This window comes from Labeo rohita, chromosome 17 (assembly GCF_022985175.1).
Source record: "Labeo rohita strain BAU-BD-2019 chromosome 17, IGBB_LRoh.1.0, whole genome shotgun sequence".
NCBI classification, from domain to species: Eukaryota; Metazoa; Chordata; class Actinopteri; order Cypriniformes; family Cyprinidae; genus Labeo; species Labeo rohita.
In genome coordinates, this window is record NC_066885.1 from 32,094,938 (window position 1) to 32,118,991 (window position 24,054).

The 24,054-nt window shown below is 36.0% G+C and overlaps 1 protein-coding gene across 5 annotated transcripts in view; it reads left to right on the forward strand.

Moving 5' to 3' along the window:
* Window positions 1–23,622, forward strand: part of col12a1a (collagen, type XII, alpha 1a) — a 75,036-nt gene extending 51,414 nt beyond the window's left edge. For 2 of the 5 annotated variants that reach the window (XM_051132909.1, XM_051132905.1), the window contains 23 exons: window positions 422–561; window positions 647–770; window positions 902–1,045; window positions 2,075–2,239; window positions 2,330–2,368; window positions 2,485–2,623; window positions 3,972–4,114; window positions 4,422–4,531; window positions 8,722–8,880; window positions 9,161–9,238; window positions 10,825–10,911; window positions 11,370–11,423; window positions 11,613–11,708; window positions 12,842–12,895; window positions 13,447–13,500; window positions 13,710–13,763; window positions 14,805–14,876; window positions 15,072–15,107; window positions 15,228–15,294; window positions 15,399–15,581; window positions 15,950–16,027; window positions 19,658–19,828; window positions 22,847–23,622. In XM_051132909.1, coding sequence (XP_050988866.1) covers window positions 422–561; window positions 647–770; window positions 902–1,045; window positions 2,075–2,239; window positions 2,330–2,368; window positions 2,485–2,623; window positions 3,972–4,114; window positions 4,422–4,531; window positions 8,722–8,880; window positions 9,161–9,238; window positions 10,825–10,911; window positions 11,370–11,423; window positions 11,613–11,708; window positions 12,842–12,895; window positions 13,447–13,500; window positions 13,710–13,763; window positions 14,805–14,876; window positions 15,072–15,107; window positions 15,228–15,294; window positions 15,399–15,581; window positions 15,950–16,027; window positions 19,658–19,828; window positions 22,847–22,992 — 2,393 coding nt within the window. In that variant the 3' untranslated portion in view covers window positions 22,993–23,622. The other 3 variants (XM_051132904.1, XM_051132908.1, XM_051132906.1) reach the window with 2 other exon arrangements.
* The last annotated feature ends 432 nt before the right edge of the window (window positions 23,623–24,054 follow it).

A 24,054-nucleotide genomic window follows, 5' to 3' on the forward strand; every position in this document is an offset into this window, starting at 1 on the left:
CAAATAAATGCTGAAAAAGTATGTCATTTTTTCAATATTAAACAGGGAAAACCTGTTCTCAGTACAGTTCAATAATAAATGGTTCTTGAGCAACAAATCAGCATATTAGAATGATTTTTGAAGGATCAAGTGACACTGGAAGACTGGAGCAATGATGCTGAAAATTTACCTTGGATCACAGAAATAAATTCCGTTTTACTGAAGAAAAGTTATCTTAAATTGTAATGATATTTCAAAATATAACTGTTTCATTTATTGTATTTTTGATCAAATGAGTGCATTTAGTTTAGCATTTAAAGAAAGAAATTTGGCTCTGATACTTTTTGACTGAAATTTCAGTAACTAAAAGAAGATTTGACAGGAATGATATGGTGTATTACTATACCTGTAGTACTTATTACATTTTGTTTTATAATGCCAGTTTGCAAAGGAGCCAAGGCTGATCTGGTTTTCCTGATCGACGGTTCGTGGAGCATTGGAGATGAGAGCTTCGCTAAAGTGCGCCAGTTTGTGTTCAGCATGATCGGAGCATTTGATGTCATCAGTCATAATGGCATGCAGGTAACTGACCTGTCTATAGTCATGTGCACATCTGCCTGACCTTGCTGTAATTCATATGCTCTTTTTTCTCATTCTGTGAAAACAGGTGTCTTTTGTACAGTACAGCGATGAAGCTAAAACAGAGTTCAAACTGAACACCTACCACGACAAGGGAATGGTGCTGTCCGCCCTTCAGATGGTCAGTTACAGAGGAGGAAACACGAAAACAGGTTTGTAAAACATTTTTTTTTTTTTGTTCCTAGGATTCAGTTTTCTGATTTTTATACCCCAGCTAAATGTGTCAAAAGAAGAAACAAAATGGCTATGAAATTATACTTTTTAATGCTTGTGAATGCTTTAGGTGCTGCGCTGAAGCATATCGGAGATAAAGTGTTCACATCAGACAGTGGTATGAGAAGAACCGTTCCCAAGGTTCTGGTTGTAGTAACTGATGGACGTTCTCAAGATGATGTGAAGAAGAGTGCTATTAAACTACAGCATGCAGGTAACACTGAGCTCAAATATTACGCTTTTATTTTGCTTGAAAATTAGTTTTGAAAATGGAAATTGTTTCCCAGACAGGGTATCTGCAGAGTTTAAAACTTTTTAAGACCTGCACAATACCATGTGTTCATAGAGAGAGAATCCATACAATCTCAAAATAAACCAAGTATCTCAGATTATTAAATCAGAGCAACTTCAATTTTAAAACACTCCAAACATGTTTCATTTAATATATGCATATGCAATGAAATTGGTTTATGTGCTAATATGTGACTCTGGACCACAAATCCAATCATAAGTAGCACAGGTATATTTGTAGCAGTAGCCAACAATATAATGTATGGGTCAAAATGGGAACAATCTTTCTTTTATGCCAAAAATCGTTAGGATATTATGTAAAGATCATGTTTCATGAAGATATTTTGAAAATTTCCTTCAAATTTCCCTCAAATTCCAGATTTTCAAATAGTTGTATCTCAGCCAGATATTGTCCTCTCCTAACAAACCATACATCAATGGAAAGCTGATGTATAAAATATAAAGAAAGAAAAATGATGTATAAATCTCAATTTCAAAAAAAATTTTTTGTGGTTTTGTGGGCCAGGGTCAATGCATTCAAACAGCAGTTGCTTGCCATAAATGCACAATATTTATTGATTTATTGACCTGTTTTGAAGTTTGTGGGCCTGCAGAAAGCACAATAGCTCTAAGTTTTTACTTTGAAACATGCAACACACACATTCATTTAATTAAATCGTCGCCTTTTGAAGTGTAATAATCATATTAGGCTGTATTGCGGTTCCTGATTCCAGACCCCTCATTTGTATTAAAACAAACATTAATTATGACACATTGGAGATCTCAGTGGTCATGGAAATAGACTTTATTTTCTTTATGCAACATATAATTGTTAGTTTTTGGGTGAAATACGACCCGTTCTTGACAGGTTTTGACAGGCGATATATTTCAAGTTACTACAGACAAGTCACCCTACAAGCTCCCTAAAGCCTCAGTGTTGTCTTTTCCACAGGCTACAGTGTGTTTGTGGTGGGTGTCGCAGACGTAGACACCGCTGAACTGAGGAACATTGGAAGCAAGCCCAGCGAGAGACACGTCTTCATCGTTGATGACTTCGATGCATTTACTAAGATCCAAGACAACCTCATTACGTTCATCTGTGAAACGGCAACATCCAGTAGGACGTCGTTCTTTGCAGCCTGCATTGCGTTGGTCACTTTATCGCTGACATGATAAAAGTAAAGCTATTTCCTGTATTCTTTTACAGCTTGTCCTTTGATTTACCTCGACGGATTCACATCACCAGGTCAGAGCTTGACTGAAGTCCATATCCGAAGACTTTCTATCATCATAGTCTTATTTTCCTCTGCCATTGTAAACTGTTATGCATCTCTTGATTGATATTTTGATGAAAACTTACAGGCTTCAGGATGCTGGAAGCTTTTAACATCACTGACAAGACGTTTGCTGGCATGAACGGCATCTCCATGGAATCTGGCTCCTTCAACAGTTACATCGCATACAGACTCCATAAGGACGCATTCATTTCCCAGCCCACGAAGTAGGTTGAAGTGCAGTACATGTGTTTTGCATGTTTTCTGAGCTGCTCCCCTATAGACTGTAATGGAATTCAAGCGATCGCAATTATTTTAACCATTTTCAGAGCTTGCAGGCTCTGAAGCCTCTTTAGGAGCATTGCATCTTGTTTGTTGTTGCAGCTTGTGTGAATGAGGTGTCAGATCGCAGAAATTTCCAGTGTGAACTCATAAAAACATTCTCATGATTGACCTTCTCGAAGAAGGGAAAAATAAATTCATCCTCTGCTACTTTTGAGAAGAAAATTATGTATTTTAAAGAGTTTTATTTGGCCTGCCTGAAAAAGCAAAAGCCAATGCCAGCTGTTGCTTTGGTGGTAGACATTCATCTCAGAAAATGATGCTTTTTTTATAGTATCTGTTTATAGTTTTTATATATACAGTATATTAAACTTTTTTTTTTTATTAAAGATCTGTACATTTTAGTGGTCACCAGCATCAGAAAGTCAGAGTTATTATCATTAATTAAAAATATTAAAACAATTTTAGTTATTAAAATCAAGTTGAAATACAATAGAATCTAAATATTAGGGGAAAAAAAGAAAACTTAAAATAAATAACTGGAAAAGAACTGAAATAAGTTTAAGTTGAAAATTACTAACTGTAAATAAAAAAGATAAAAGATAAAAACGAAAACTGAAAGTATAAAAATAAAAGCTCATTCAAAACAGTAATAAACTGATAATAGTATATTAATAATATTAAAATAACACTGCATAAACTTACTTACTTATTACATTTAATTCATTTATTTATTATTTAGTAATGACGGTGTTATTTGCACAAAAGTAATGCAAATTATTACTTAATGACAGATTATTACATATTGGTGGAAAGTTCGGTTTTTAAGTTTCTTTGTCTGGTTTTTTCAGGTTCTTCTGATTGTAGCAGCTCACATTGAGCCAACTAAAGATCTGTTTTGAAGGTCTCTGGCCAGAGCATGCTTGATTAATTTTACTTTAATGATTTGTATTTGTGCGTGGGTAAGCAGCTGTTCAAATGGAAACATTTTGAGCACCAGAAGAGGAAAATACTTCAATATGTTGCCATTACTCAAGGCTGCAAGTCTGTTTGCATTTTTCTCTGAGGACGCTACATGAATCTGTTCTGCACTTTTTGATTTATGTTCCTTCACTGCACAACAAAATCATTTGTATAAAACTTTTAATTATTTAACACATGAAAAATATTCCAACAAAACCCATCATGTGCAGGTCATATTTTGCATCATGACATGATTTTATGAAAATTAAGGCTGTGGGGTGTCTGATGAAGTGCTTTGCATTGATAAATGAGCTATATTTTTCTTTAAAGGGAAATCCATCCAGATGGTCTTCCTCCCTCCTACACTCTGATTCTCCTCTTCCGTCTCCTCCCCGACACCGGCAAGGATGCTTTTGATATATGGCAGATATCAGATAAGAACAACAACCCTGAGGTCGGGCTCACCATTGACCGTAAGCACCATTTTCAATTTCCATGTCTCGAGTGTGTTTGTGTATGTGCGTGCAGTAAACCTTGTGGTGTCTGCTAAAGCTTATTTAGAAACAGAAACCCTCTAAATGGTTTCCAGGTTTCAGTCTGGCAGTGATTTATAGCAGTAATTGCTCAGAAATGCAAAGTCAGCCCTTTTAGTGCATCAAGGTCAAATTAAATTGAAAATCCTTTGTTTTGTTGTTGTTACTGTTGTTGTTGTTGTTTCATATTTGCCCAGGAAATCAGTGCAGAGCCATCTGTAAGTTTGTGGGTTTTTTTTTTTCTCAGCCTCCAGTAGAATCATCTCCTTCTACAATAAGGACACCAGAGGCGAAATTCAGAAAGTCTCATTTGATAACGACCATGTGAAGAAAGTTTTCCACGGCAGTTTCCACAAGGTAGAATGATTTTCTTACTTCTTACTTCTACTTGTTCTTAAAAATGAAGGTTCCAAAATGGTCAATTTTCGGAACTTTTCATTGAGCAGTTCTTAAACGAACAATTTCAAAAATCTAAAGAAGCTTTTTCCACTATTAAGAACCTTTTGTCCAATGAAAAGGTTCTATGGATGTTAAAATGTCTTAATGGAACCATCAATGCCAATGAAGAACCTTTATTTTTACATTTTATTTTAACATTAAATTCATAAAACTGCAAAAAATGCTTCCTTGAGATACAGTATGAGATGTCAGTCGTTGAACTGTATCTCCTATATCTTGACCGAGTTGTGAATATAAATCGACTGATGGAGTTGAACTTGAACCGTCCTTTTAGAAGTACTGCCAGATACAGCATATAAAAAAAGAGGTTGGCTTTCTTTAGACGAATATTAATCCCTGCGAAGTAGTAAAGTTTGTTTGCTACAGCATAACGATTTTGGAAGACATGGTTTGTGTTATAACTCTTGGCTGATAAACTAAAGACACGGTTTTACTTCTTGGAGCTCATTGAAAGATTTGCCACTGTTGATTTTGCCTTTGCTTTTGAATTGAGATGTTTAACGGCCCATATGGTGCATGCAGCACTTTCGCCTGTGCACCCACCAGCCATCATTCTAGTTGCAGGTTTGTGTGAAAGCAGCTCCACACTGCTCATGGTGATGTCGTTCACAAGAGCTGGAAACATCAATCATCACTATTATGTTGTAAAAGAAGACGTTAATGATGTTATTTTTATATAAAGGGGTTTGCTTTCTCTGAGGTTATTCTAAGCCTCTTTAAAGCTAAACATGTCATCATTTTGTCATGTTTGTCCTAATTGACCGCTGGCATAGTTTAATTGCTAATGCAGAAAATGTCTGACAACCAGGGGACTGTTATTTATACTAGCTGGGATTTGGCAGTTTTGGTCTGGTAAGTGCATGCTGGCAAATCAGATTTCAAGATGTGCTAATTTTATAACCACACATGAAAGATTTTCCCAGTCTCTGTGGGAAATTCGAAAGCACAGCTTGAGCAGTCGGGGTGAATCTCAAGAAGACCACCAGAAAGTCGAAGAAAAGTAATTATGATGCTTAAAGAAAATGAAGCCTATTTCCACCCAACTCTAATTACTGTAATACTAAAAATGAAAAGAAAAAAGCTGTCTATACTTTATTACCATATTATAATAATTGAAATCATCAGTAATAATAATCATTATCAAAATTTTCAAACAGTCTTTTTTTCTTCTTCTTGAGATTCACCCATTGACATCATTACTATGACTTCACTGACAAAGTGATGTAATACAGTCTGGATTGTGACTGTGGGCCAATTTGTGGTTCAGGTTTCATGAAAAATCATTGCTTTGCTGTTGCTTACTGTATGTTAAGCAACCACTGACATGCTGGAGACGTGAACACAAAACAACGATTCTTAGTTAAGGTGGTGATTAGCTGACCACCTTGGTTACAAGATTACAGACTGGTTACATGAAAAGGAAACCTTTCGGTTTTAGAAAACCTTGCTTTGGAGAGTTGTTTAAAGTGAAAGACTTTTTCTCTTTTTTCCCTCTCAGGTTGGTTTGTGCTTACTAAGGCAAACATCACTATTACTATTGCTCATACTTTGGGCTAGGGATTTGAACCAACCCTAACCATAAATTTTAAACTGCACTTTTTACCTCATCATGCACCATTTGCACTATTCAAATCATTCAAATCATGCGATTTATTTCTTTCTAAGTAACTGGACTTATCGGGCAATCAAATGCACAATAAAATGCACAACTGGAACGTCAAAAAAATAATATTGCTTATAGAAAACAAAGCCTATTTGATTCCTTGTTTAGCTTAAATGTTATTGACCAGAATCTTGCCACTGCCAATTTAGATGAACACACATGGCCTCATGGATTTGTAGTTGATTGTTTTTTGTATTAGTTAGTAAACATAATAATCGTAAACAAGCCATTATTATCGAAATTAAGACATGAGTGTAGACAAAAGTCTGTACACTGTTCCAGTATAATGTTTAACAAGAGTGAGCCTAGGGAAATGAAAACAGCTATTAAAGGGATTCTGTGGTCAACCGCGAAATACCACACAGAACAGTGGCCCTTTCTTTTCATTTTTATTTGATTGTTTTTATAAAATTCCACAGATTATGAAATAAGAAACACAAATTAATCCACAAATAAAAGTTTTCCGATTTAGATTTCAAGGTCATGTCATGAGAATGGTTTGGAAGCACAGCTCACATGAAGCTCACAGGAGACACAAAACTCATTATTGCTTTTTAGCTTTAAGGTAGGGTCAGATTTACCATTGCACATCAAATGTTTGAGAGCAAAATCCAGTCATCTCTATAGGAATTTGCACATCAGGAGTTTCATGTGAGGGTGAAAAAGTTTCCCACATAGATTCTGCTTATGTTCAAGTTAGTCACACAAATTTGATGAATCGAACATTATGGTTGACATTTATCTTTGTGTGGCAGAATTTCCCAACAAAAAAGCTGCTTGGTTTAAAAGCGACCTTTGTCTAAGCATACATGCAATGCTACACTTTTGACAAAACTTAAGGGCCAAAAAAGCAACATTTTTGATAATGTGACCACACATTAAACGTATTAGCAAGCTTAAAACCTGACTCTTCGGTCAGTGTAAAATTCATAGCACACACAAATATTGGCCATATCTGAAAAATACTTATAATATAATGCTTATAATACTTATAAATACTAATAATATAAAAATAATATATTTTTTATATAATAAGTATTTGATAAATTATGGCTACTTTTAATACTAAATGTAATATAAGTATATTTATAAACAATATATTTATTGTCTGTTTGCCATCTTTTTTTTTTTTTTTTTTCTTCACACAGATCAACTTCACACTGTAAAGAACAGTCATGTTTCATGCCAGTTTGCATTTTGCAGCATTTCAAATGCAGTTTGGTTAGCTGCCTATGTAGATAGAAGATATCAAGGCAGCTCCCAAGAGTTTGAAAGAGGCAGAAAGTAAAATTAAAAAATTGTACTTTGAAACCACTTCCTGTTTAAAATGTGAATTTGCTCATTGAATTCATGCAGTTGAGGAAATGGTGGGGGGAAGATGGCCTGCCAAACATGCAGCTATGAAATGGAGGCCGATAGATATGATGAAAGTCTGACAGGACAAGAGGGAAAGACCAGAGCAGAGCAAAACGAAACCACATGGTGGGCATATTCACACACCCACGGTAGCCAGAATGGGAGGATTCGAGAAAGTGTGAGCTCACAGTACAACCGAACGAGACAAAAGCACTGTTCTTGAGCTCTGTCTGTTATGACATTTACCCCTTTATCAAAAATGGTCTCTCTGCAAGTCCCTGCTATGTTTTGAATTGATAACTGTTGCATTTTCAGCTTCCCACGAGCTTTTGAACACACTATTTGGATAAGCTTCTAAAGCTTTCCGTCTAAAGCCAAAACTTCAGACCCCTTCTGCTTGTGGGAAGCCAAATGCTGGTCGCCAAAGATGTTGACGGTATTGTGGCAAGAAATATGACCTTGCCTTTGGAGTGCTGATCTACAAAGTATGAATATCAGATGTATGAGCTGGTCAGACTTTTTGACTGAACAAGCAAACTCAAGTTGGGGGAATGAGCGCATTAGACGGTCAGCCGCAGAATGACATAATAGCAACATGTGGCAACGCTACATAAAGAAAACGTTGTATTCCTTCTAGGAAAAGGATGGAAAAAGCATTTCGGTGGTTGCATCCGCATGTAGCGTCTCACGGTGAATGCGAAGGGGAAATTACAGTTGGTAAACCAGTTAATATTATGTGCTGACATGAAGATTTGTATTTGTGTTCGACGACTGGCATGTCTTTACATAATGAACTAATTAAACTCATTATAGTTGGCCAGCAACTGTTATTGGAAGAATTGAGAGCGTAACTCTAAACATAGTTTACAGGCCATAGGGTTAATGTTTTCTGGGATCATGGGAAAGGTTTTGGAAAAGATGGGTTTTCATATTTTTGTCAATCAGGCAGTTTCATGAATCCCCTTCATTAAGATTTATGAAGCAAGCCAAGATGTCCAGAGTGCTGAGTAATAATTTAACTGATTCTTGGATTGCACCGCTTTGCACTAATGCCTTTTTATTGTTGCAGCTTCACATTTCTATTTCACCGAAAAACGTCAAACTCAACATTGACTGCCAAGAGGTGGCTGAGAAACAGATCAAAGAGGCCAACAACATATCCACAGATGGCTATGAAGTCCTTGGAAAAATGGCAAAGTCTGGTGGTTCAAAGAAGCAGTCAGCCACAGTAAGTACAGATTGCTCATTCCCTTCAATACGCCAAAAGATCTAAACAAGCACTCAATGATTAATCCAAGGAATCTACAGTGCCGCTCCCTTTGTCCCCTCATACTCAATCAAGTGCATGTCCTCCCACCCATTCATGCCCGAACGGATCCGATTCTGTCCGTATTGCTTTTAACTCACCGTTGGGTGCATGTGGGCATGTTTTAGTTTTTTTTTCAAGACCCGGCGCTCAATGCGAGCCATCTGTAACATCCGTTTGTGTTCCCATTTCTCTCCCTCAGTTCCAGCTCCAGATGTTCGATATTGTCTGCAGTTTGGGCTGGACAAGTCGAGACAAATGTTGTGATATTCCAGCAATGGTAAGTAGAGATTGTATATGGATTGTCATCTTACGGGGAGTGTTTCTTAACTCTTTTGAGTTGTCGTCAACTGTTTGGTCAGTACATTGAAAGCTTTTAGTGAAAGCACACTTTACCTGTGCTGAGAAAATCAAACTGAGTTTTGCAGACTTCAAAAGATGTTTGTAATCAGAGAAGGGACACTATCCAGACCCTAAATACAGCTGTCAAGCTTTTGAGCAATTCCCAGTTGTGTTTCGATGTGACTTCCTTTTTTCACGGCGATTGCCCTTTTCCTCAATGTATCTTTAGGGAGTCTCTTTGTAGCAATATGTCACTGTCTTGTTCTAAAGCACCGAAAGGGCTCTCAGTTCACAGGTTCACCTTCCTCAAATAGCATAACACATTAACACATGTTTCAGATGATGTTAGTGATGAGTAAATTAAAGCATAGCATCATGTAATCTGTATGATACTATGTTTATATGTGACCCTGGACCACAAAACCAGTCATATCTGTAGCAATAGCAAACAATACATTGTATGGGTCAAAATTATCATTTTTTCTTTTATGCCAAAAATCATTAGGATATTAAGTAAAGATCGTGTGCCATGAAGATATTTTGGAAATTTCCTACCGTAAATATATCAAAACCTAAGTTTTGATTACTAATATGCATTGCTGAGAACTTAATTTGTACAACTTTAAAGGGGATTTTCTCAATATTTAAATTTTTTTGCACCCTCAGTTTCCAGATTTTTTTATTCAGCTTTAACATACATTTGTTAAGTTTCGAAAAATTACCTTTATCACTGGTTTTGTGGTCCAGGGTCACATGTAGATGGACAGTACGATTAAAACAATATAATAAACACAAAGATGTCCATAAATTTGCTGAATTTACTTACTTTAAATGCAAAGTCAAAAAGTACATTTTTTTCAACAGTTGACCATAATGAAATTTGACCTTTATATTAATGATAATATGGTAAATAATTTGCTAAATATAGTAAAAATAGCTGAACTGGGTAATATGGTAATAAACATCAAAAATGACAAATTATACATTTCTAGTAAAGTTTGCAAAGAAATGACAAGCAACATGTTTTTACAAACCTGTAAGACTTTCTGTCTTCCATTGTACATATAGCATTTGTCCTTACACGAATTAAAGGGCTTAGCCAAACCCGTTCATTAGAAGGGAGTGTGCACATACTTATGGCCATGGAGAGTAGCTGAAGGGCAGGTAGATATACACCATTGTGTTCCTCCTTTGGCCAGTGCACCATTTTGTTTTTATCTTTACTGAAACTTACCTGTCAAAGTAAAAATCAGTGCCACAGCCAAAAAAAATAGCGTAGCAACATTTTAGGTTTAACAGATGGAACTTGAATTTATGGTAATAAAAAAGTATAGTTCAGTAAATAAAACAAAGTTAATATACCAAACTATTGAAGGCAGCTTACCATTAACTAATTAACAGGTTTTACTTTCAAAAGGACATCATTGCAGCAGATGTCTTTATTATTGCCGTTCTTTTTCATTTTTAAGGCTGTTTGGTTTTTAACATTTTCAGGAGGTTTGATTTATATCTCCATTTCTGTAGAGAGATGAAGCCAAATGTCCCGCTCTTCCTCACTCCTGCACATGTGCTCAGGACAGCGTTGGTCCTCCAGGCCCAGCGGGCCCTCCGGTAAGATCATTAGAGTCCCATGACATTTCCTCTAAAGTCTCTGAAGTCATCACGCTACTGCTGCAAATCTCGCTTCTCATGATGAGGACGAAAAGATGGAGAGTTCAGGGACGGTGGGATATTTTCCCCAAAGCCCCAGTGCTGTCATTTCAGTCCTGCTCTTTACATTAAGCACAGGAATATGATTATGGGGGCTCTTCTCTCCACACCATTATGCATGGATTGAACATCTGGGATTAGCGATGGTTAACAGCACAGCGTGAGCTAATGACTAGTGACTTACTCATGGACTTAAGGGATATGCTTAAAAAAGCCTTAAGAAAGCCAAAGTGAAGACCGTTGGGTAGACCTCAGACGTGTGAACTTGGAAACATCTCTCTCTTTAGAGCCATTTGACAGTTTGTCTTATAAAATAATGAATCCACTGAAATTCTTTTCTTTGATCTTTGTGTTTCCAGGGCGGCCCTGGTACAAAAGGCCCACGAGGTGAAAGAGGAGAGTCTGGCCCCACGGTAAGCTTATCTTACATCTCTAGTTTCTCAGTGACCTGCTGATGAATGCCAAATGCTCAGATACCAAAGTAGATGTTGAACAGGTTTCTCCATCAATACCATCGAGGAACCATTTATCTCAGCACTTCTTCCTAGAGTGCCAAAACTGCATAATTTAACAGGGTTTAAACCCACTCATTGCAATTGCAGGGTTCAATGGGCCCACGTGGGGAGCAGGGTCCACCAGGACAAATGGGACCACCAGGCCCACAGGGTCCTAATGGATTGTCTATTCCTGGTGAACCAGTAAGTAAAGCACAAAACTGTTCATTGCCATCTGTGAATTTTTTTATAGATAGAAAGATAAATAGATATGTGACCCTGGACCACAAATCTGAAAGGTGAATAAGCTTTCCATTAATGTATGGTTTATTAGGATAGGACAATATTTTGTTGAGATACAACTATTTGAAAATCTAGAATCTGAGGATGCAAAAAAATCAAAATAATGAGAAAATCGCCTTTAAAGTTGTCCAAATGAAGTTCTTAGCAATGCAGAAATTAAGTTTTGATACATTTATGGTAGGAAATTTACAAAATATCTTGATGGAACATGATCTTGACTTAATATCCTAATGATTTTTGGCACAAAAGAAAAATGAATCAATTTGACCCATACAATGTGTTAATTTTTTTCTTCATTTATAAAGCACTTTCAGCACCCACTGTATAGTGCGGGTGTATTTTCGGCTATTTCTACAAATATACCCGTGCTACTTAAGACTGTTTTTGTGGTCCAGGGTCACATATAGATATATATACCAAAATGGGTAAAATTTAAGATGAAATGAAAACTGGAAATATAAAAAATAAAAGCAAATTCAATCAAATATTACTAAATGCTTTTATTAGAATACAAATAATACTGAAATAACACTATTTTAAATATCAGATGCATATCTTCAAGAACATGTTTTTATTCCTCCTCAGGAGGTCCAAATAAATAGATGATTTTTGCAGTTTGAAAATGCACAATGTTCTACAAATATGGCAGTATTTTTATAGACAGATTTGAATCTCAAATTAACACATTTAAAGGGGACGGTTCAGTAATTTAATGTGTTTAAAACTATGTATGTTCTATTTTTTATGTGTATTTCTCTGAGTTTTGCTTTTAAACAAGTTATGAGACTCTATTCATGGGAAGTGTCTTCTATTTCACTTTCTTGGGACATTAAAATCCCAAACCTGTCTGGCTGCATTGCTGTATAGTACGGGTGTAATTTATGACTAAAAGCTTCAGACCCATTTATTTAACGGAGCCAGCGCTCACTCGCCCCCTCACCCCTCATCCACATACGGTTGAGATGTAAATTCCATTCAATGTCATGTAACAGCGGAATGAGTGTGAAAGCTTGCTTCATTTCTTCCGTTTTCAGGGGAGGCCTGGACCTAAGGGAGACCCTGGTGACCCAGGTTTACCTGGCCAGCGGGTAAGAGCTTTTTTGTTTGAGCTGTTTTTAAGTGCTTTGTAAAATCCATGGTAAATTCTGGTGTAATGGATTCTGGAATGTTTCCACAGTGTGGGATGAGAAGATTTAATGTGTTTATCAGATAAATGGCTTTATGATTACATTCATGCTTAAAAAACAATCAGCAAACACAACTCACATCCTGTTAAACGCGTCCTCAGACGGCTTTACAGCAGGTTAAGAAAACAGAGCAGAGTAATTGCTAACACCTTCATCATAACGTCATTTAATTTTTAAATTCCAAAAGAAATACACAGACAGAAACACAAATGTCACTACTTATTGCTGTAGTTTTACATTGCAAGAAGTTTATTTATATATATATTCATATGGTTTAGTAGAACTTTCCTTCTCTTCTATGGAAAGGTTGAATTTAGTCATATCCTGACAATATTTGAAACTGCTCATGTTTGATCCGCAAACAGCTGAATGGTTGTATGCTACAAAAAACTGCATTTTGAAACAGCCAGCAGTGTGACAAATGACATTAAGTGTTTTTTCCTTCTTCCAAGGGCCCTGTTGGCGCTGCAGGTCCACTCGGCCCTGTTGGACCTTCTGGAGCAAGGGTAAGATTTGTTGCAGCTTGAACTGGTTTGAAAGTACATGTTTTCAGTTTTATCTGGCTTGTCTCTTTTGTCTTGTCAGATATATTCAGTGGGTTGTATTAGGCCCATCTTAAGGGCATTTTTGAACTTTTTCCAGAGTGAATGAATCTTTGCTAATGCTGTTAGCTTTGCATATTGTGTAGTTCATGATGGCATATGTTTTTGTTCAGGGTCCACCAGGAAATGAAGGCCCGTCTGGACCAAGAGGTCCAGTGGGACCAATGGTATGTAATGTGGAAGCTTTTGAATATCTGATGAGTGTGAGACTGTCATGTAGCCTTAGAAGTCAGCTAAAGTATGTGCAGTACAGCACATGTATCAGATTTCCTGTTTTTCCTTAACAAATTATATTGGAAAAGACATTTACACTTTTCAATATGGCTTTAATATCCAACTGCTTTTTGAGGTAACACTTCATTTTATGGAGACGTAGTTGCACATATTATTAATTCTGCATACATACAAGCAACTAACCCTAAACCAAACCTAAACATTACCTGCATAGGAAGTACATGTATTTAATATTATTCAGTAATCATTAGTGTAATTACACAATAACAGCATCACCTTAGAATGAAGTGTAGGCAATTGATGTTTTAAGAGTAATAAATGTTTGGAAAAAAATAAAAAATTGAAATATATATATACATACACATAAATAAATAAATAAATAAATAAATAAATAAATAAATAAATAAATAAATAACGTTAAGTTTTAACTATACATTATAATTTAAGGCTACCTTACTGCTGGTTTTCTGTGTTAGTGATTGTGAATGAGCTGATATTGTGAGTTCAGGTTATGTATGTATGTATATATATATATATATATATATATATATATATATATTTTAGATTTATATATTTACATTTATTTATAATGATTATAATTATATAGTTTTTCATATATATAAATATAAATTATATATATATATATATATATATACACATACATACATTTAAATATATTTTTTCATATATATGCATAAAAATGACAAAACACACAATTACTAAAACAAAAATAAATAAATAAATAAATACATAAAGATAAGTTTTAACTATAAATATAAACTATAACAATATCTCAGTGATACAAAGATAATGTTGCTGATTATTTGAAGGCTACCTTACTGCTGTTTTTTTGTGTTAGTGATTGTGAATGAGCTGATATTGTGAGTTCAGGCTATTTATCGGTAGATAAATGGTAACTATATTTTATAATAGTAATTATACTCAGTAATGCTTAAAGAGATTAATATTTTTAGGGACCACCAGGATCACCTGGAATGCCAGGAATTACAGGAAAACCAGGAAAAACTGGAGACACTGGCCTTCCGGTATGTAAATCTGACTCATTTTAAATATCAAAAGACTTGTTCTAAGAACATTTAGATTAATTAAGAAATGTATACATTTCAGTAGCGAATGAATAAATATGCCATTCAGCATGACCAAACCCTTGGTTACGCGTTATAGGTAGTTATACTGATTGAGTGATTTCTACCTCATCTTTTCTCATCTGTCAATTCCAGGGACATGTTGGCATGAAAGGAGAGAAGGGTGAAAGGGTATGTGTTGCTTTCATGCAATTTTTTTAATCAACAAAACAGCAAATTGCAGCTGGAAAAAAATTGCTTTTGCATGAGCAAGAACAATCTAATTTATTCTGTCATCTGTCTGTTTTCCAGGGAGATACTGCGTCACAGAATATGATGCGCTCTGTAGCAAGACAAGTTTGTGAACAACTAGTCAGCAGTAAGACACTTCAAAATAATGACAAAAATATGTCTTCCAGTGATCACTGCACCACTGCAAACTGCAGTTTTGTGTATGTTAAAACATGTTTCATTTGCTTGTAGGACAAATGAGCAGAATCGATATGATGCTGAACCAGATCCCCAGCAACTACAGGAGTAACAGTCCTGGTCCTTCTGGACCTCCAGGCCCACCTGGCAACCAGGGATCCCGTGGAGAGCCAGGTCAGCCCGGACCCAACGGGTTCCCAGGAAACCCAGGTTTGCCAGGGCCTCCAGGAGAAAGAGGTATGCAGTTATCCTCACAAGGGATGAAATCTTTTTAAAGATGGCAAACTAAGCAGACTTTTTTATGATGGATGGAAAAGTGGACCAAAAATCCCATAGACTTACACTGAAGGAGAACAGAGTGCCATAGAGACTTGAGGGTTGGATCTTTTGGCTTGGGCTAGTAAGAAACCACCTTGAATGTATTTGTGTATTTATAGGTTTAATTAAATTTGCCTCAGAAACTAAAACAAATCTTTGATGCACATAATTGTAATAGACTGTCTGCCATTAAAATCATCCTCATGTATATACTCTGTGTTTGACGTTACTGCCAATCAGTCACATATGGTTTACATTTTTTTATGCGTTTACCCTTAACATCCTAGGATTGCCCGGAGATAAGGGTGAAAGAGGAAGTCCAGGCATTGGCACTCGAGGACAGAGAGGATTACCTGGACCACCTGGTATGTCTGCATGTAACCTAATGCCACCTCAACACAACCGGTCCATTTCACAGCTAATTATAGTCCGGGTTTGTACACACACTTGCCTTTTCAAGGCTTTTAAACCCAGTCTATCCAAAAGCTCCTGATTAATGGAACCAATTGTAATTATCATTAACATCTATTTAACAGCTGTGATTTCTATGTTGTTATTCCTTATCACCGTGTTTTTCATTCTGGGACTATTTAGGCATGATAGATGAACTTTAGTGCAAAATGATGAATCATTAAGACATGAATGGCCTGTTACACAACTGCTGCCATTAGTTTTTCCAAACGATCAGGAACAGCTTTTTCCCCTGGATTGTTTGGATAGGTTGGCTCAAATGTGTGCTAACCCCTCATCAAACCGTGTTGTGACAGTTGGGATTAAGAGAGCCTTAAGCGATTGAAAAAGAAGTCAGTAGATGTTTTTGCCTCAATAGACCTGTAGCAATATTCAGACAAATCATTTTTCAAAAATAATTAGGGTGTTTTCCTGTCTTGTGCTGTTTATGTGTGCTTTTAGCCTTTCCAAAGAATACCAAAGAATTGAGATCCACTTGCTGGATTCACGGAAATCTGAATTTAAAAAACCTCCTAATTTGCTGCTTATTAATAGTTAGTAAGGTAGTTCTTAAGTTAAAGGATCTAAAATATAGTCATGCAGAATAAGACATTAAGGTCCGTGCAAAATAAACAACTCTTTTTTCGAGTCATTTCGTTAATTTTAGCAAAATCAGCATCACGTGACAGCCCCATAAGATGAACGAACGACTCGAAAAACCCGAAGACTCGAAACAGGTGAACTAATTCCCGTACAGAACCGAAAAAAATCACTCCCCGAGATGACACGTTCTTCGCGAGTCACATTAAAGATTCGTTCAAAATGAACAAATCCTTCAAGAACGACCCGTGGACGTGCATCGGAGAGCCTGTGCTACGCGAGCTTTGGTGCTTAAAAAGTATACAAATTTTTATTTTCGAAAAAAAATTAACGATCGTTTCTCTACATAAGACCCTTCTTCCTTGGCTGGGATTGTTTAAAGCCCTTTGAAGCTGCATTTAAACTACATTTGGGAAGCTCGAAATCAGGGGCACAATTGAAGTCCATTAAATGAAGAAAAATCCTGAAATGTTTTTCTCAAAGACCATAATTTCTTTACAACTTAAGACAGAAAGACATGAACATCTTGGATGACAAGGGGGTGAGTAAATTATTTGTAAATTGTTGTTCTGGAAGTGGACTTCTCCTTTAAGTCCTTGAATTTGAGGGTTTTGGACCTGGAAAGTCCTTGAAAGGTACTTGAATTTGAAGTTAACCAAAGTGTGGGAACCCTGTTAGTAAGGTAGTTGTTAAGTTCAGGTATTGGGTAGGATTAGGGATGTAGAATATGTGCTTTATAAGTACTAATAAACAGCCAACATGTTAATAATAAGCATGCTAATAAGTAACTAGTTAATAGTGTAAATTGTTCCCTGTACTACAGTGTTACTTAATTTTCTTCTAAAGAATGTTTGTGAAAGAATTTGGTTCCATTATCAGTGGAACATCTGCGTTCTTCAGTCAAAGTGGTTGGAACACTGCATTGCACGCATATATTAGCAGCAGAGTCACGGTCGGGCCAATCACCATGATTATTTCCTCTTGGCTCTGCCTGAATCAATGGTTAAAGTGATTTGTTCTTACTACTTAGTTAAAATCTGAAAGATCTCATGAATTGAGTCCAGACATTTGTGGGTAGTTAATTCAATAAGAATTGTTGTCTAAACATTGGCTATTTATTCTGGCTCAGAATGACCAAAAAGGAATCATTAACAGAACAGATAAATGAAATCAGATCTGGGTAAGTTCTCTTATGGTTACTGTCCACTACGCTACCATGCCACGTCTTTTCTTCTGAAATTTGTTGCTTTTTAAGTCAAGTCACATTTATTTATATAGTGCTTTATACAAAGCAGCTTCAATGTTGCAAAGGTTAACAATGACACAGCGTTGCAAAACTCATTATGAAACAACTTAAATGTCAATGTTAAGCAGCTTTAGAGAAGACAATAATGCAGAAATTTAGTTCAATGTTGATTCAATTCAATGTCAGTGTTGCAAAGTTATTTAAGAAGTGAATTCAGTTTAGCTGTAAGACAATACAGAAGACAGTTTAAGTTTAATTCAGTTCAATGTTGATTCATTTCAATAACAGCGTCCATGTTGTGAAGTTCATCATTTATGAAATAAATTCAGTTCATCAGCTCGACAGAAAACAGATGTGTTATTATTCAGCTCAATTCAGTTCTAGCTTTGTTCTCACCCGTATTCTCATAGCATCAATGCAGTCAAGTCAATAATATGTCTAAATGTTCGTAAATATTAACCCTTTAACTGTGTTGAAATGAAAACATTTTATAATAAGATTTTGATGTACATTTTCAGTGGTAATGCAGTGTCTGATTTTAAAATGCCTTTCAAAGGATGAATTTTGAACTGATATATAATTTCTTATGATTTCTAAAGTGTGATAGGGAAAAAGGCAACGAAGAAAGTCTTTTGTGACAAAGGTCAGAAAGGTCAGTTATGATGTAGAAGTTGCACTCTTGAAATATATTAATCTATTAATTTTTCTACATAATTTGTAACACAAAAATATGGTAAAATATCTGTTTAGGAGTCGTAGACCTTTCCAACAATGTATAGTTTGTCATGATTAGATTAGTATTTATTTGTAATATGGTGAACTAAACTTAGGCATCCCACTGGGGGGATAGTGACAGTTAAAGGGTTAATTGCCTTTTTTGACTATTAATGACCAATGCAGAAGTTGTGACAGAAGCTACAACAATAATAATCTGCAACCACAGGATACACGATAGCCTGGAAGCAATTCTGTTTCCAGTAAACAAGGCACTTCCATTATCAGAAGAAGCAAAGCTGGCCAAAGTGGTAGTTTCCGTGCTGAGCCATGATCACAAGGCCGAAGTAATCCAGTTATTATTGGAGAGAATTTGTACAGACATGTTTCGTGTCCTGAGCACACTCACTCTCAATATGCTCAACCCAGCATAACACAAAGGGTCTGAATGAATTATTAGCTCCATGGTGACTACAACAACACTCAACAAAGTTCAACAAACATAATTCTGCACTTTCTCCAGGGGATGCGTTTAATTACTATCCGGTCTGCTAATGTAAAACCACGCATTTCCAGGAGCTAAAACTATAAAGAAATGGAAACATCTCCCTCGTGCGAACAATGCCAAGACCTCTCTGTGAATAAAATACACAGCGATCATATACGTACAGTAGGAGGAAGCTTGCGGTGACTCACTGTTTGTAGTTTGACTTGTGTTTTCTGTGGAGGTTTTATTGGCAACACATGTGCTGACTTCAGAGTGCACGAGAGCAAGAGTCGAGGGACAGCATTCCAGTTTGGTTTATACCGTCTAGACAGAAAAGGGTTTGAGGGGGGGGGTGATTTACCCCTTCTTCCTTTTAATTAAACAGTCCAAATATTTAAATTACAGTGTTCGAAATCAGTTTTCCCCTTCCACATCCAGTGGAAACCTAGAGGCGAAGGGCGCTTTCTTACACCTCCTCTGCCTGCTTTTTTTTCCCAGGGCCACCAGGGCAGTCTCAGATAGGACCCCCTGGTCCCACAGGCGCAGCAGGACCTCGTGGCCCACCAGGGCGCCAGGGTGGACCCGGAGTCAGAGGACCACCTGGACCTCCAGGATACTGTGACTCCTCTCAGTGTGTAGGCATCCCTTACAACGGGCAGGGTTACCCAGGTAAGCACAGTACGGTCTAGTCCTAGTACTAGTCTTGAGCTCTGTCCCAAAACCTGAGAGCTGTCTTGTTGAGGTGTGCTGAGCTTCTTAGGCAACATTCTAAATAAAACAGAACTCGCAAATGATTTAAAAACAACAAATTGCTTCTGATGGAATCTGACATTAGCATGTTGCTAAGCTAACACGGTGACACTCTAATAAGCATTACAGCACAATGCACACACAAGTACTGGGTAAAACAGTGAACATTACCAAACTTTTTTATCATTGCTTTTCGCTTTGCTGAAATATAACGTAAATTAGCAGAAGATTAACAATGCGTTATTATTTTTATTTGTAACATATTTACATATAGGCATATTAATAGAGACATACTTCATTGCCCATATGTTAATTGAAGATATAGTAGGGATGCAGAGATATCGCTGATTATTCAGAATGATATATGCCGATACCAATAGTCTGGATTTCTTAAAAGTAAAAAACATCTCTCCCAAATAATGCTGTAAACTTAACAGGAAACCCTCTCATTTGGTACATTACCATAATATTAATATTAAGCCCAAACTATTATATTTAATTGTTATTTATTTTCAGATCTAAAAGTCACACTCTTTTATTGGCTGATTACTGATCAGTACATTGATGCATTCCCAATTAATAGCAACATTAATAATTCAAATTTATTTATTTATTTATTTTGCTCAATTAGCCTAAATGTTTAAATTATGCACTGAAAATAATTTTTACCAAAAAAAAAAAAAAATTAAGGTCTCAGCTTGAGACCCTGCATCCTCATATGAGGACATTATATTTTAGTAAATTTCTCTGAGACTGTACATGCCACAGTTTTAAATCTGGATGTCCTGTACAGAGCATATTCAGGGGTTTTCAGAGATACTAAATGTTTGGATGTTTCACCATGACCACTCCCTCTCTTTGGTCTTCAAAAATTTAGTGACACCCTTATGGAAATATGATCATATTTTGTAATTATTATTTATTATTTAAATCTGACTAATTGCCTGTCATAAATCAACATCTCAGGAAAATGTAATGGGGTTTCAAATCAAAATATGATTTTCTGTTACGAAACAGTTCTGTTACAGTCATCATATGAGGACACTGGGGCTAAAAGCATATTACGCATCTTGGGAGACACAACAAATGAATAGGGAAAGAAATTATATTTCAGTATTCCTATGAATAGTATATATTATGATGAAAATCTTGCCAATTATTACTCCCATTATTGCACTTTTAATATGCAATGTTTATAGATACATTGTATATAATGAGAAAACCGTTTATGGCCATTTTACACACAATTTGCACAATGAAAAATGGTAAATAAAATCATTCTGTTATAACATAGTTGAGCCTCATCTTTATACAAAGTTTGGTAAAAAAAAAAAAAAAAAAAATCCTGAAAACTAAAAATGTATTGGTGATAAAAAAAAAAAATCAGTTATTTTTGCCTGTGCATGTTCTTTCGTGTCTAATTTTTAGTCTCAGGAGGGCACTTTTTTAACTGTTCCTGCTCTAATTTGTTGTTAATATATTAAACATAAATGGTCCCTTTAGTAAAAACTTGTTTTCATGAAAGATTTATTCAAACATTAAAGAAGTTAACAAGTAAACATATAAGAGCGCTTGACATTTATTGTATGACTTTAATAGACTTTTTTTTTTTTACTACACAAACCAAAAAACTAGAACGTGTCCACAAATCCCTTATTACAAATAAACAAAACAACCTTTGATGTTCAGCATAATACATTATCACAGATTCACAAAATTAGATGTTAACCTCAAAAATGCTTGGACTGACTAAACCACAGAAATGTTGATATTCAGATGAAGTGACAAAATGAATATCTATTGATTAAACGTTTTGATGTGAGATTTTGACAAATCAAAGTCTTATAGAAGAAGCGTAATGCTGTCTAGCTAGGCAGCTCAGCAGGGTTTGGAACAGAGCTCTGTAGTAAGTGGCTAATCAATGATTGCTGTGTCTTTGCTTAACAGTATTGCTAATGAATGAAGAACTGCATGTTTATAGTTTTGTTTTACACTTGAAGGTAGTCATTTTGCCACTGAGGTGAACTAACACGATCTTTAACCCATTTCAGGTTTTGCATAGTTTGCTATCTAGACTGCCTGATCATGAGCTAATAAGGATAACCACCATGGATATGATTGCTGAATATTTGCTGGCCAACTAAAAAAAAAAAAAAAAAAAACAAAACAAAACAAAAAAAAAAAAAAAAAAAACAAACCAAAGAAAGGACTTGGACTGCCACTAACACCAGCTGAGTGCTACTATATCATACTGGAGCCAGTGATGGTTATGTACCCGTGGCCTGTTTGCATCTAGAACAGCAAGAAAGAGCTTCATTTTGCTGAGAACGCATGTGAAACTACTAACAATGGGCGTTTAGGTTAACAGTGTTCAACAGGGGAAGCTCTGTATGAGGGTGAGATGACTGTAAATAAACTAATTGTGCCTTGTAAATGTTAATCGATGACGCAGTGGGCTAAAGTTAACAGGTTAACAGCAGTCATCAAGCTTGCGCCTGATAACTTGCTTCTTGCTGACGTTTCGTTTTAATTTGTGGTTTTCATCTTTGATGATAAATGTAGGCAACGCTCAGGTTAAAAATGCAGTGTGTGCCATTCATATATGCAAGTTTTCAGTATGTTTGCAGAGTGCTATGGTTCTCTTTTCATTTTTTTGATATTGTGATTTATAGAATTGTATGATACCTCACAGCAAGTTTTCACAAATGCGTTCTTTTTATACACGTATGTTAGATTAGCGATAGTTTAAGGGGGGAGAAATCTAACGCAAGGTTGTGGACAACCGCCAAATGGGTTTAGTTTTTGGTTAACATAGGAGTTTTTGTATATCTTTTTTTTTTTCTATTATTATTAACACTATGTATGAATGAAGAGTTGAAATGACATGTTGGAACCCAAAAGCACGTGCTCAGCTGGCCAAATAATATCTCCAAGCAGGCCCCTACCAGCCAGAACCTGAAACCTACGTAGTGCCCATACCAGCCCAGCCGTCGGAAGATATCGAGACACAGTCACCAGGTTTACGAAACCAGCGTGGAAAAAGATCGCTATCAAGAAAAGAAGCTAAAAGAATAGAAACATAGAGTGAACGTGTATCTTCTGTACTGTCAAAAACTGCATTTAAGTCCAGATCAAGCCTCGTTCATATGCACATTTAACTCGGTCGAGTGGAGAGGCTGATATGCAACTCTCATTTCCTCATAAGAAACCTGTGTGCTTGCCAGTGGTTCCACAATGTGTCTTTGCTTGTAACATAACTGCATTTTGTATTTGTAGAAACTCCATGTTCTAGAAACACTATGAACTGGTTCCTTGCACCAGTTTGCAAAGTGTAAACGTGCTTGCTGCAGTGCAACGTGTTGTTGTTCTTTCTCTCTCAAGGAAAATGGCAAACGGTTCAACTTCCCTTCATTCTTAGACCTGGCTTTCGTTTTGTTATCCTAAATCGAATATTTATCTGTTGTATACCAGCTCGCACCAAAAGAAGAATTGCATGCCTGTGTTGTATATTTAGAAAGGACGTTTACAATCAGAATATAGTTGTTTTTCCAATGATATCAGTTGAAATGCAGTTGGAATTTGTTGCAAGTCTATGGACATAGAATAGATTTTTTCATGTCTGAATTGCACATTGTGAATTCCACAGCCTTATGTTCTTATTTATTTCTGAATCAGAAGAGGCATTTTTCAATAAAACTACTGAAAATGTTTAATTGCTCTTGTCATGTGTTCTCTCATTAGTAAACTGCATGTAAAATTGCATTCAGTTTCGAAATTCAGGATGCGGAAATGTGAATTAAATTTTCTGATTCACATTAATTATCAGTGTTCATGTCAAGGATCAGAAGTTCTGTGTACATTTTCAATATAATAAGTAGATACACTGAAAAAAAAACACTTTTCTTTATGGGTTAAATCAGGTACAAATAGCTCTTTGAGGTAACGGTTGCAGGTTAACACTTTTTACAGTGTAATAAAGCACTTCAGGCAACCTCTAGACAGCAGTGGAGCTTTGGTTTCCAAAAAAAAAAACAAAATGTGGAGGACTTCAGATGTTCTTGTAAATGCCAAAGACGTTCATTAAGATAAGTTTTGTTCTGCTACATTGGAACTGTACAACTAATCATTGTAAGAAATCACCATTT